The sequence below is a fragment of the Helianthus annuus genome, chromosome 3 (assembly GCF_002127325.2).
Source record: "Helianthus annuus cultivar XRQ/B chromosome 3, HanXRQr2.0-SUNRISE, whole genome shotgun sequence".
NCBI classification, from domain to species: domain Eukaryota; kingdom Viridiplantae; phylum Streptophyta; class Magnoliopsida; order Asterales; family Asteraceae; genus Helianthus; species Helianthus annuus.
The window spans coordinates 150271028-150285272 of NC_035435.2; the positions used below are offsets into that span (position 1 = coordinate 150271028).

The following is a 14245-nucleotide window of genomic DNA, read 5'->3' on the forward strand; positions in this document are numbered from 1 at the left end:
ATATGGATTTCGCCTTGTCCGCCACCGCGGCCTCCACCACGCCCACCGCGTCCACCACGACGACCTCCACCACGTCCGTTCATGATTCTATAAGTATGGGAAGAAGTAACAAATTAACAGACCATTTCAGGCGAATGTCAAGTATTGCTATAGTATTCACAGTTTTCGAGGTTCTAATACAACATTGACTAACAACGCGGGATTCCTTTTTCACACTAGTCGAGATTTACTGGGACTCACATGCACCTCACGTTGTTATTATGTGTGCACCCATAGTAATAACCTGATTTGCATGCTTATCTCAGTTCCTCCCTACTCATGTTAGAAGGTTTCCCCTAATTCATACAGTACGACCGTCGATATCACAACATAGATCATGTAAACACAAGAAGAGTCCTACTCTTAAAAACACGTAGTATGGACAGGTAGCATAGTAATTCGTATTGTAATGGCATGTGTGTGTTCGAGTGTGATATCAATCATGAATATGTACTAACTGTATTATACAATAGTAAACAAGAGACGAACCTTGCTGCCTGGAGCTGAGTGTCATGGTCCATATCGTATCAGTATGTCGTATCAGTTCAGTTATAGTCTGGTTTTATAAAACATTTTTAAAACCAATTCACTATAACCAGTGGCTCTGATACCAAACTGTCACACCCCCAAAATTACCACCTAGGGAGTGTCCCTGCTAAGCGTGTGACGACTAGCAATGAGCCACCAATTACATTGAATCACAAGTTTGAAATAAAACTTCATTATTTAAAGATACTGAAATCCCAACATAAGTTATTCAAAAACCATAAGTTTAGCGGAAGCGTTAATGTATCGTAATATAAATGTTATCCAATCAATCATAGTAAATAAATGTCTAATAATAAATCCATCAAGCAACCATGACCACTCGCGCCCTCCAGCCAGCAAGTTCCTGCTTTCCAAGTACCTAAGGACCTGCGAGCATGTAACACGTGTATCAGACAAAGCTGGCGAGTTCACAGTTTTAGAAAACGTTTGATTACCCGTTGTATATAAAATAGTTCAATACCCAATGCAAGTAATATTGTTAATATCTCATTTCCAAACACGGACGGCTCCTGAAATACATGACTGCCCTTCCCACGTACTCCTATCTAGTACTGGGCCAGACTGGGTCATTAGTTCACCTCCGTCCTCTACAGGCACGGGGTGAGGGTGCCAAACCTAAGTAGCGCTACTAACTAATACCCGATGAGGGACTTACAAAAGATGATAGGTGAGAATATTAACCAATATACCCGTTTTTACCCAAAGACTTATCCCCCCCATGGGATACCCACTGACTGTCCCCAACCACTGGGACGCATGCTCGAATGTAGTGAACTCACCTGGGATTGCTCGGTAGAATTAATTACTCTTTTAACAACAGTGATTTACCAAGCCCTATGATAGTTACACATAACAGTCAGTTTGCATACAAGCACAACACGTATCATTTCTCATTTAATCATTCGACACCTTAGTCATCTTTCGATTCACAGTTATCATTCGACAACAACAGTTATGTTTCGGTACACTCATCTTTCGATCACAACAGATATGTTTCGAACCAACTGCTATGTTTCGAACCAAGTGCTATGTTTCGAACCAAGTGTCATGTTTCGAACCAAATGTCATGTTTCGAACGTGCCAGTTATCCTTCGACTACCACAGTTATCTTTCGGTTACACTTAACAATTAACAATCAATTACAGCATCTTTCGGTTACAGAAACCCTAATCATACGATCCAGCAATCACGTTTTGTGTTTTCACCAGGAGTCAGTCTGTGAACGTGTGTGAATGAGTGCATACTTGTGCTCTAATGTACGATGTAATGTTCAAACAGATCATGATAACCGAACAACAATAATCAATAGCCTATCCAATTGGCTAGAATACAACCGATTAACCCTAGTCCGGTTCTACAACGACCCGAACCCATTCACCAAATTAACCCTAATCGATTGAAACAAGAACGTGGAACAATAACATCAATCAACATTATATCACAGAATTCGTCAATCAATCACCTACCTGTTAAACCCTAGTTCCATGCATGAACTATCTATCAAACAAGATCATGTAATAGAGAGCATCACATAGGAACAATATGCAAAGGATTATACTAACCGAATGATGGATGAGAATATGATGATGAACACAACAGGAGGTTCCTGATTTCTGCCGTCGCCCAAAAGGTTTCTAGGGTTTGGAATTGTTCGATTGACTCTATGCCTTCTACGTAACTGCTGTTTAATATAGGTGGGGGTTTGGGCCGGTAACAAGTTGGGCCGAAAGTTAAGGCCTCACATCGAAGGATTGGGTCTTGGCTCGAAGGATCCTTCTTAGTCCGAAGGATTGTCGAAGGGTCCTATCCTGGGTCGAAGGATAGATCTTGGGTCGAAGGTTATGTTTCGTGATCCTTCGAAGGCTGGATCTTTCGGTTATATGATCCTTCGAAGGTTGGACCTTTCGGTCGAAGGATCTTTGGTTGAAAGATGTCTTAGCAAAATCCAGTATTCCAATACGTTACTCATTAACAAGTACAGGTTTGCAACATATACCCACTAACACACTGATCTAGGATATGTAAATACAACAAAGGAGTCGGGGAATAGGATAATACTAACCTCAAGAAGTCGGGTTGTCACACTAGACTTCTTCACTTGTTTGATCTTTTTATCCTGATAGATGTTAAAAAAAAGTATACTAAATAGTTATTATCGTAAAAAAATTAAAACAGTATCATACACAAAATGAGCGTTTTCAAATACACGGTCGTACTTAACACGGATACATACCTTGAAAGTGCAATGAACAACATCTTCTCTCGTTTTCGTTGGTTTGAAAAGTTCTTTCTTAATCATGATACCTTTTCCTTTATGAATTTCAGGTAGCTTCGTCGATACACATATCAATCATCAAACAATAAAAAAAAATTATTATAAATATATAACTTTATTATATAACATCCTTAATTTCATTATGAAGTGTAAACATTATAAATACTAATATCAAATACAACATTACCTTGTTATCTGTTTTTAGTTCATGTCGGATGATGTCGCCAGAATGTGTACCATATGCCTATAACAAAAACATCGTTGTAACTTCAGAAATATTATTTAATAAAGTCAGGTGTATATAACAAAAAAAAAAATAAATACCTTGTCTAACTCATCAACAAATTGACCATGACTTATTTCAACAACCTCATCATCATCAACTGAATCAACTTCGTCAACCAAACCAACAGGAATACAATCACGATAAACTGATAATTGAAAGGAAATATTATCAATCTTATTAAAAATCAATAAATCTTCATCAACGATTTTACGCCTTTCGCAAAGAGTAGGCCATCCGTCCGTGAATGCATAGCAGTTATGTATTTTAGCAGATTCCACAGACCATCGATTACCAGCAGCTAGTATTTCATAAGTGTCGTTTAGATTTTCTTTTTGAAAAAACTTTTTAATAAAAGCATCTAGAATTACCTGTATTAAATGAAACTAAAATAAATAACTTCCCGCGAATGTTGATTCATTATAGTAAACATAACTAATAATATAATGTAACATAAATATATACTAAATAACATGTATACAGTTAGATTAATAGTGTGCAAAAGTAAATAAAGATACATACAGTTAAGCCCAATTGTGTGTATCGCTGATATGTGAAATACGATTGACCGCATACACCGTCAATAAAAAACTTCAGTTCAAAAACATCATGTAGGGTCGACTTGAAAACCAAGAGTGAATCCTTTTGCAATTGAAGGCCTTTAACAACTGCTGCCCAACCATCAGCCAAAGCCGGTCTAGAGTTTAATGTTTTCATAATTACGGTCCAAGACTTACCAGATTCATGAACGATTTTGAGATGAATACGTGGCCATGGACGACCCCAATGTTTATAAACATAACTGAGAGGTAACTCCTGATCACAAAGATAATACTATTAAGTATATATAATGAACTTAAATAAATATTATATGAATTTGGGTACAAAACATCATACTATTCATTAAAATGTAATTAATCATACCAGCTTTAAAGAGTTTGGATCTTCTAGGATCTTGACAAACGAAACATTCATGAATTCACCTGAATTTTGAAGATATATATATTTTTTGTTACATCTTAACATATAAAGTTGAATTCATGAAAAAAACAAAATGTATCAGGTTAACAAAACATACATTTTCTTTCTTATTACATTCAATCCGATAACTAATTTGTAACAATCAGAAATCTATTGTTCCTAATAAAGGTTCTATGAGATTCTAACTGAATGACTACAAATCAAATAATCAATGTAAATAATGTCTAAAATACGGTTGGTATGTAAACAAAATTTGAACAAAAGATAACTACAAACACTTAATTTCGGACAAATAAAGACTGAATCTTACAAAGACAAAACTATAATGATTTTGAAATCTAATGTTCTAATAACTGTATCTATGAAATTATAAGTGAATGTATATAATGAAGAAATCATAACAATCACAACTACGAACAATAAATCCCAAACAATTAAAGATTCAACCCTAAAAAAACAACACTACAACCGGTTTAGATATAAAATATCTAAAATTATATATCATCAATCAACGATTCAAACGATTAATTACAAAATAAAAGAAAAATCGCGGTGAAGTGGAATGTTATTACCTTTAGATGAGGAATCCATCTAAGACAACTCCGACGGAAAGCTTAAGATCGGTGAAAATGGAGAGTATCGGAGCCCTAGTTTCCGTCGCCGGTGAAGTGACTGGTCATGAGAATTTGAGACATGCTATGATGGTATAGGTTGCTATGTAATGATGGACTATTCTCTTCAAGCAACCGTCATTTAATATTTTACACAATCAACCCACAAAGTTTTAAAAATTACATTAATAATGGATTTCTATTTAACTTACAACAACATGTTTTTATCTTTGTATGTTACAAATTACAAACTATGTATATAAATATTAATGGTTTTATTGGCTAAAACATCATTACCTAACAAATGAATTAGTAAAAATAAAATCTAATTTACATTCTAAAGTTAGATGTTTAGGTTTACTTAAATAAATATGGTTGTTAATTACAAATAAAAATACGCCAAAAATAATGAACTTGACTTAGATAGATGTATAAATAAATTTGAATTATAATTAAAAAAATTAATATATTCAAATTTGTGATTACAGAGATCGACTTGCCTTTTTTAAATACAAATCGAAATTTTTTTTTATAATGCAAAACATAAACAATTATATAAAGGATATACTTTGCATATTCAGTCATATGTTTTGAAGTTTATAAACAATGGTTTATATTCCTTTCGATATTATACTCTTTGAAATCTTGATTAGGCTCAATGTAAGATACATTTGTCAAAACAAATGTGTGTGCAAACAGTGGAATGAAGGGCTAACATCATGGCCGTTTGAATGGTTACACGTCAACTACGCTAACGAATGTCTGGTATTATATTATAGTTGTTTTTTTCTAATTTTCAAAATTTAAATTAAATGTATGAAAATTGTTGGATTTTTAATTGAAATTTATTTGCCAATTATACACACAGGAAAGTTTTTGGGAGGATTGCCTATCGTTAAATGGAGAACATTATAAAGATTTTTTTACTTCTGAATCGAAACGGAAGAAAATAGAAGAATATGAGGCAATTGAAGAAGATAAAACGATTGGGGAAAAAAAGAATTAGTATTTTCGAACATTAGCGTTCTGGCTTTTTTGTTTGTTATAATAAGTGTTTCCTATGTTTGAATAATATTATTAGTTCTAATTTTGAATGGATTAAAAATAAAATTGCGGTATGCAAGTCAACGGGTTTTGATTGATAATAATACATACAACTAATACAAAATATATATAGTAAGAATAAATAACATTGCAAAACAAAAAAATAAAATAAACATTGTGCTTGAATATATGAAACAAATATTACGATTGATAAATTATTCATTAATCCTTAAAAATGATCAATAATAGAAATATTCAAAACATGTAAAGACAACGTACACCCATGCAGGTTCTCAAATGTCAAAAGGATCTGGAAACATGCCTTGTTCCAATAGTTCATCCTAAAACATATATGATAAATAAATTTAACAATAGGTATGAAGAATGTTAACGAAATACTAATATTGTAATCATTGAAATTATGTAACAAATTTATTATCTTACCACTCTACTACTAACGCGATTGGTGTGTCTCTGTAAAAACTCAAAACTTGAAAGATCTTCATACCATTTTTTGCATACGCTTCTAAACCGACATATTGATTTCATAGGAAGCCTAACAAAAATTTCCATCATGACAACATCAAACGGAATTTGTTCCATTATATGGAATACCTAGAAAAATAAAAACGTATAATAAAACATATATTACATTAGTTTGTATATTCCACATGAAAATATATTTTGTATAAATTACAAATTTTGGATAATACCTGGTTGAAGAAACAAATGAATAGCTTAAAACTGCATATATAATACATATGTATGTTGTAATTTATATTCATATAGAATGATTTTATAAATAGAAAGTTATGTTATTAAGGTAAATTTAAATCAATTTTGGTAAAACTGATTGGGTTTATATTATTGTAATCGAATACTTTTGTACATGTAACCAATAATCATAAATTAATACATTTACCCATATTATCTCTAACTATACTTTCAGTGTATATTTCAATAATTAAAATGTCTTATTTTTAAAATGGCTAATTGTAACTTTATATTACATAATCAGAAAAAATCATTGTAACTAATACTATGTGTTTGTGCGTATTCGATATAAATTATAGATTTTAATTTAAGAAACTTTCCGTAAATTTAAAAAAAATTAAACATAGAATTGTATATCTCTTTATATTTTAACTAAATATCGTGATTAGTAGTTAGTATATTAAGATAGTGTATTAGTTGAAAATAGAATTATAACTGGAATGATATATAACATTATTTTTTATCAACATATTTTAAGTAATATGGAAACGTAACAATTATAATAAAACAAACAAATATACGAAAGGTAAGTTGTGCTAATTAATGAATTCGGACAATTAATTTAAAAAACAATAAAATTAACAATTTTATAAACTATATATAATAAAAGTCTATTAGTTATTAACTACTATAAATAACAATTATTATCATTACAGACCTTTTTTTTAAATCATGTTAAAAGTTTAAACGATTGCGATAAAATTGTGTTTACAATGCTTTTCGATGAAATTAATAACGTAAATAAACAGCAAACAAATGTCAAATCAATACCGGATGTAAAAAAGAATATATATATATATATATATAAATTTAATATCTAGCATATGAAAGGCAGATAACTTGAAGTTTATGTCATAAACTGTAACAGCTTTCATATCTAGTGAGTACGCCTAACGAAGGGTACAACCAGATCAACACTCAACACCTGCTCGTTTTCATCAAAAGAATAGTGAACCCTGTCACGGACATTAATTCTAGCAGCTTTCATAAACTTCTTCCAACTGGTAAATGCGTATCGCCAACCTCCGTCGGATTTTCTTTCACGTCTGGTACCGTTGGTAATTTCATGTGGCGGATCTAAATGCATAAGCCTAACGGTGATATCTTTTAAACCTTCATCAAGTCTAGCCATCCGTGAAACAGGATCAGGAATCCTCTGTATTGTCGTAAAAATAACATTATTAATACATATGAACCTAAACCAACAATGTTTATTAATAAACAACAAACAGTAAGAAATGTATTTTAGCAGTTTAACAAAATAATATTAGAACTTACAAAATAACGATCACCAGCCGTACGAATAAAACGACGAACACCCCCATGTATTTGTTCATTGACTTCATTTTCAGCATCGATAGGTACAACATCACCCTTAAAATTAAATATATAAAATGTATTACATTAACATATATAAAGCATGCAATTAAGTAATAAAAAGTAACTTACTTCGTCGACATCCACATCAGGAAACTTCATCTCAACACAGTTTTTCCCAAAAAATTTTAAATAGAATAAATTACCAAACCCTTTCGTAAATAACAAAAGACAGTCGTCCGTCAACTGTAACTGACTAACAATTACATCAAAGCCAACTGTAAACCCGACTTTACCATCAGACGTTTCAATCGCAACGTCATAAGTTTTGTTGTCTACTATTACCGTAGATATTACATCATTTGAAGAATAATCATAAACTTTTGGCAAGATACATTCAGGAATAGCCTGTGGGAATGATAAAAAAAGGAAAAAAATTGTATTTAATAATAGTGACGTAATACATCAATATATATCAAAAAAAATAAAAATACTTTATCTTACGTAAAAATGAGATGATGGAGGAAGCATATAAGTCCAGAAACAGCCACGACTAACCCCATCAACAAAATATGTTAATTTAAAGGTAGTAGGTTCTACAGGATTAAATACTACCAAACAACCTCTGGTTAGGCGTAGATGTTCTACAACTTTGGACCAACCGTGAAAAAAGAATAACTTTCTTTTAGCAGCGCTTAAAGAAACATTAAATAACCGGCCATCTTCAGTTTCTATCGTGACATTTGTAGGGCCTTGGTCTACACCCCATAGTTTGCACGCGGCGTCGTCCAGAATAGACTAAAAAAACAAACAAATACAAAATTAATTATTAGTATAATAAGAATATATAAGCAATACAATAATATTAAAGTGTATCTAATAATGATAAAAAACAAAATAATAAATATAAATTATAAAGTAAGTTATCAAAATACCAAAATAACTTCGTCAGCTACATTCATTAGCCTACAGAAGCAGTATCCTATGAAACTGATTTTAAAATTACAACATTAAAAAAAGAGTAATAAGTAAATGTTAGTGTGAGAAAAATAAACAAATTTGAAAAAACATACAAAGATAATACAAATTACATGTTACATAAAGTAACAAAATTCAAAATAAATACCTTGATGACCCTTCAGCCATAAGAAATACCTACAAAAGTACGTTACATAAACAAAACGTATCTATTGAGTCGTTAAAAAAGATATTACTAACAACATAAATAATATGTCAACATCATCTTATAATATAAAATAGATATGTAATAGTTTCTTCATGATACGTCATGTTTATAACATAATTGAAAAAAAAAGGAAACATATGATATAACATTATAATACATCGAAAAAAATTAATCAAACCAATTTATTTACAAAAACAGTTACAAATTTTAACACTCTTTAAAATATACAATAATGGTATACGGTTATGAAATACATATGCCGTTTGATCAAAATTAAATAACAATACGATTGAATTAAGAATTATATTACATCAATTGTAAAAAAACTTAATAAATATATTTATGACAAACGGATTAAGATTTTCATAAAAATTACAGTCAATAAATAAAAATTACAAAAGAAAATAAAAATAAAAAAATAATATATGAACGGTTATCGGATTTAGGGATTTGCATATACGACATATAATTTAACAACAACATATTATGAAGACAAAAAAATTAAGAACTCTTAGCAAAACTTACAGATTTATGATTAAGTAAACATAAAGATAGTTTAAATAATTTCAATAAAATAAAAAACAGATGAATACAGATGGAATTTAAAAAAAAACAACTTACAGATTTTTAGATCGATATGTGAAATTCAGAACTCAATTGAAAAAAAATAAAATGTAGATGAACACGGTTAGGAATGTAAAACCATGTATATATGTAGCTCCATTGAAGTAATAAATTGTTATATGGAAACCGAGTGTTTTATTGGAATATGATTGGAGTGAAGTTGAAAAGATTATTGGAATAATAACTGAAAATATAGTAAGCAAATATTTTTTCGAATATAACATCAACATAATTGTAGAAACAGTGACTAAATAAAGAAACGGACTTTAAATTATTATTTCGAAAATTAAATAAATATTCGTTAGAATGTTTATATACAAAAATTACATTTTTCTATAATTAGATTCAAAACATTAATATAATAATTTCCATATTGAAAGCATATTTTGTATTGAAATATATATCTAATTTGTATAATCAATTTTATACGAATTTTTTTAAAAAAATTTTCCATATTTATTGTTTATGCTTAACATTTTATTACAATCTATTATCTATATTAATAAACTTCAAAAAGATATAATTTTTTTTATTATAAGATTTGTAATTTTATTAGGATGGATCTGAATCGACGATGGTATTTGTTAATAAGGAATACCGTCACGACAATGAATGTTAAAATACGTAATTTAAAGTACACGTTCATTGGATATAATAAAATGTGAAACATAATAAAAACTCTTTTATTATTAAATTGACGAAATGATAAAATTTGGGATACTTGAAACAAATTAGATAGTTGGAGTAACAAAAGATGAAACAGTATCAAATAAATTCCTAATTTTTAATCGGAAGGCGAAACAATTGTCTCCAAAAATAATGCGCCTTTCGGTCCGTTGTAGCTGTCAACATGTTGGATGTAGTTAAAAGAATCATTGCAAAGTAGAACTTCAACAGTATCTCCACAAATACTGGTTATCAACCACTTGTTGTCTTGAATTACATTTGTCCTTTGCTGAGGGTCCAAATGTTGAACTATGCGAGCCTTATTGAAAGAAAAGACCTTGATCCAATCATCATGTTCAAATTTGAACAAATCTGCAATTAGTTCACCAGCATATTGAACGACAATGACATGGAGCTTGTTAGAAATTGTTAGAAAATGTACTTGGCAAGGATTGCCTTCAATACGCTCCGGAAAACGAAGTAAACTGAAAGATTCAGAGATAACATCGAAAACAACTATGTTCCTTTCACCAGGTGGAATCCAGTAATTGGAAACAATGAAATATATTGTTTTCCCGGAATACACTCCAGAAGACCATGAATAAAAGTTTGAAGCAAATTGACTTCCGTTCAAGAAGTTTAATTTTCTCCATGAGTCATGACGTGGTGAATATACACGAGCAGTAACTACGTCCCAGTAACAATTAATATGAAGCACTTTTAGGTCGTTGTCCTCGTCTAAGTACATTCCACCCGTATCGTTATGTCGACCAAAATAACGAATAAAGTAGTCGTCCGATATTAACTTAAAACGTCGCGTCGTTGGGTTCCAAAGGACCAGGTCATTACTTTCATTGTGAATCCTTTTAATGGAAACTAAAATCAGACCATTAAACGAACATATAATGCTTAAAGAGGATGGATGAACTTCCAAAGGGAAATTTACTGTTTTGATAGTATCGTCGCCTAAGTCGCCAGACACTATGTCGTCAACGACTATGGAATTTTCTTTCAAGGAAAGCAGCTTATATTTTGTTGAATTTCCAACTCGCAGAGTATGGATGAAAACAAACTTTGGTGTCGATAATTCATAACACCAGTGTTTAGAAACACATTTGAAACGACAAACTGCCTTTGCGGGTAGTCTCGTTAAGATCTCTTCAAATATCATGTCATCCCCAATATGATCCATGAGAACCAATAATCTGAAAGAACAACTAAAAAAAACGACTGTATAAAAAGTTATTGTATAAAAAATTGATAATTAACAATGGAAGATTAAACAATTATATTACAGTTCAAAGTAACTAACCGTGTGAGTGGAGGTGTTATGTATACAAATTTCTGAATGAGCAATAAGTACACGAAATATGGATATTTATAGGACTTTCATCATATAGTGGATATCAATTTTGGAAATCTTAATTTTTTAATATATGATTTCAACAAATAATGCAAAACTTATGGAAGATTTATTTAGATCATCTATACTTATGATTAATTAGTGTTTCGAAATTTAAAAGAACATATATTTTAAACTATTTTTTGATTTTTTGTTATTTAATCAATTACATTAATCAAATAAGGGATAAATATTATTTCATCAATATTAAATTTCAAGTAACATGTTCTTTTAGAAACAAAGTTTAATATTTGTTACAATATGTGTATTATAAATTGTAAAAGATTATTCTTTAAAAAAAATAAAAAAAAAGGCAGGGAAGGAAATAATCTTTTTTAATTTTGTAAAAGTATATTACAGTTCAAATACATTGAAAAGTTAATATCATAACTATCCAATGTAGATGTAGATTATAAATATGTCAATAATAACATCAAATAACATTTGCAGTTTATGATATCATTGACTCTTTAAAAAAGTATATAAATATAAGTTTATACAATGCCATGTAACATAAAATAGAAACGGGTGACTTTTATTTTACAATCGGTTGGAATAGATGATCGAATATTAAGACCAATAAGATGTGATTTCGAAATTTCAGACAAAAAAATGATGTTAGTCTAATTCGTTGATCTCAAAATGTTTATTGTAAATTATATTAAATAGTTTTACAAAACTAGTTGTGTAAAATTAAATGTTATGTAACAAAGTAAATTAATTATTCTCGTTATGTAAAATAATTTAATCCATAAAACTATACAATATACATGTAACAAAATAAAAAAGGTTTGAATTGATGCAATAAAGAATACGCAACTTAAAAAAAAATTAAAGCAATCAAATCATCTTTTAATACCACGATAATAAACGAAATATCCATAAGAAACCAAACATCAAGTACTGAAATAAATGTTACGAAATAAACAAACCAAAATAAAACATCTCAAATTGTTCGAAAAAACTGAAATGACTGATAAATGTTATTACTAATCTTCCAGCTTTGCTTTCAGCTTCAAACCTTCATTGTTCTCACAATCACCCTGACGCGGTTTAGTTGAAGACTGTGAAGAACAAAGATCCACATCATAAACCGCCTCCAAATTGCGCTTCAGCTCATTGTCCAGCATCTTTGAAGAACAACTAATATGAGCTCCAGATGGTGTAGTAAAGATGCTGTTGTTAAAATTGGACATTGGAGTGTCTTCATCAACAACACGGGAAACAGAATCCTGTACAACAAAATTAAAAAGGTAAAATATATAAATGGACATAAATGTTTAATACAAAAAAATAATACAGGTTTAATGAAATAAAAAAGTTGCTTAACAAACCTGGATGTTAACGTTAACAATTGGAGTTGGATCAGAAGCATGAGGACCTAAAGGTTCATCATCACCAGCCTGTATGCATTCATAAACAACAATACTTATTCATAAGTGGTACAAAAGATTTCTATAACAAAAAATTTAAGTTAACGTGTAGGGTACATATAGAACCTGGTAAACATCAAAATGAGCATCAAGATCTTTGATGATAGAAGGATTTTCGGTCAACTTCGAAACAGAGTAGCCATCTAATTTCTTATTTATATTAAACGAAGCTATGGCTATCTTAAACGCAAACCTCCTGTTTATCAATGCCCTCAGCTCACTCGGAAAATTGCCTTCGCTTGCTAACTGTTACAAATGAGTTAATATATAAGTTAGATACGTAATGGAAAATAAGAAAATATATATACGTATAAAGAAATTAACATTTAGGAGTTTAAAAAGTTATATTTGGATACCATAACTTACCTCCATGTTATTATCCAAAAGTTGGTTTGCGTTAACATTTAGGAGTTTAACAACTTCACGTTCAAACAACGTCAAAGTAACAATCCCGGTACAATCCTGAACACGAATAAGCAGTTTTATCCTAAAAAATTAACAAAATAAGATGGTGTTAATAATCAGTATGTTTTATAATATAGCAATAACCGATTCAAGTAATTTCACCTGGGAACAGAGACAACTGTCCTTTTATTGCACCGATCAGTTTGGCATTCCAAGACAGTTATTTCATCATATCCTTCGCTACCATCTTCCTTGGCCTTGGAAATAGTGTTGGTAAAAACCTTTTTGTTGCAAGTTTTACATGCATTGTAAAACCATGAGTCTTCTGAAGCAAAGCTTTTAATTGTTCCAAGTATAATAACAAACTTTTCCTGCATACATATTTGTATTTAAGTGAATTACAGGAATTTTCTAAAATAAAGGGTATATCAATAAAATACTATTAAACGTAATATTACTTCTGATATTCCGGTTAATGCTCCAATTGTACTGAAGGAAATATCAGAAAGATACTCCTCAGCCATTGACTTCATAACAGGGGAACTCAAACCAGAGTAACCGGAAGACGTTGACGTATTCATCTGAGCAAGGAAACTGTACAGAAATAATGCCATTTTTTAGACTAATATGTACATAAAGTAGACTATAAAACAAAA

General features: G+C 30.4%; 1 protein-coding gene across 1 annotated transcript; it reads right to left on the reverse strand.

Moving 5' to 3' along the window:
* Window positions 1–13159: 13159 nt before the first annotated feature.
* LOC110928099 (replication protein A 70 kDa DNA-binding subunit B-like) lies at window positions 13160–14177 on the reverse strand. The gene is made up of 4 exons (XM_022171306.2): window positions 14048–14177; window positions 13752–13960; window positions 13551–13671; window positions 13160–13430 (listed from the first exon to the last, which is right to left on the reverse strand). Exons 1-4 carry the CDS (start codon window positions 14168–14170, stop codon window positions 13221–13223), a joined length of 663 nt encoding a protein of 220 aa, XP_022026998.1. The 5' UTR covers window positions 14171–14177; the 3' UTR covers window positions 13160–13220.
* Between the last annotated feature and the right edge of the window lie 68 nt (window positions 14178–14245).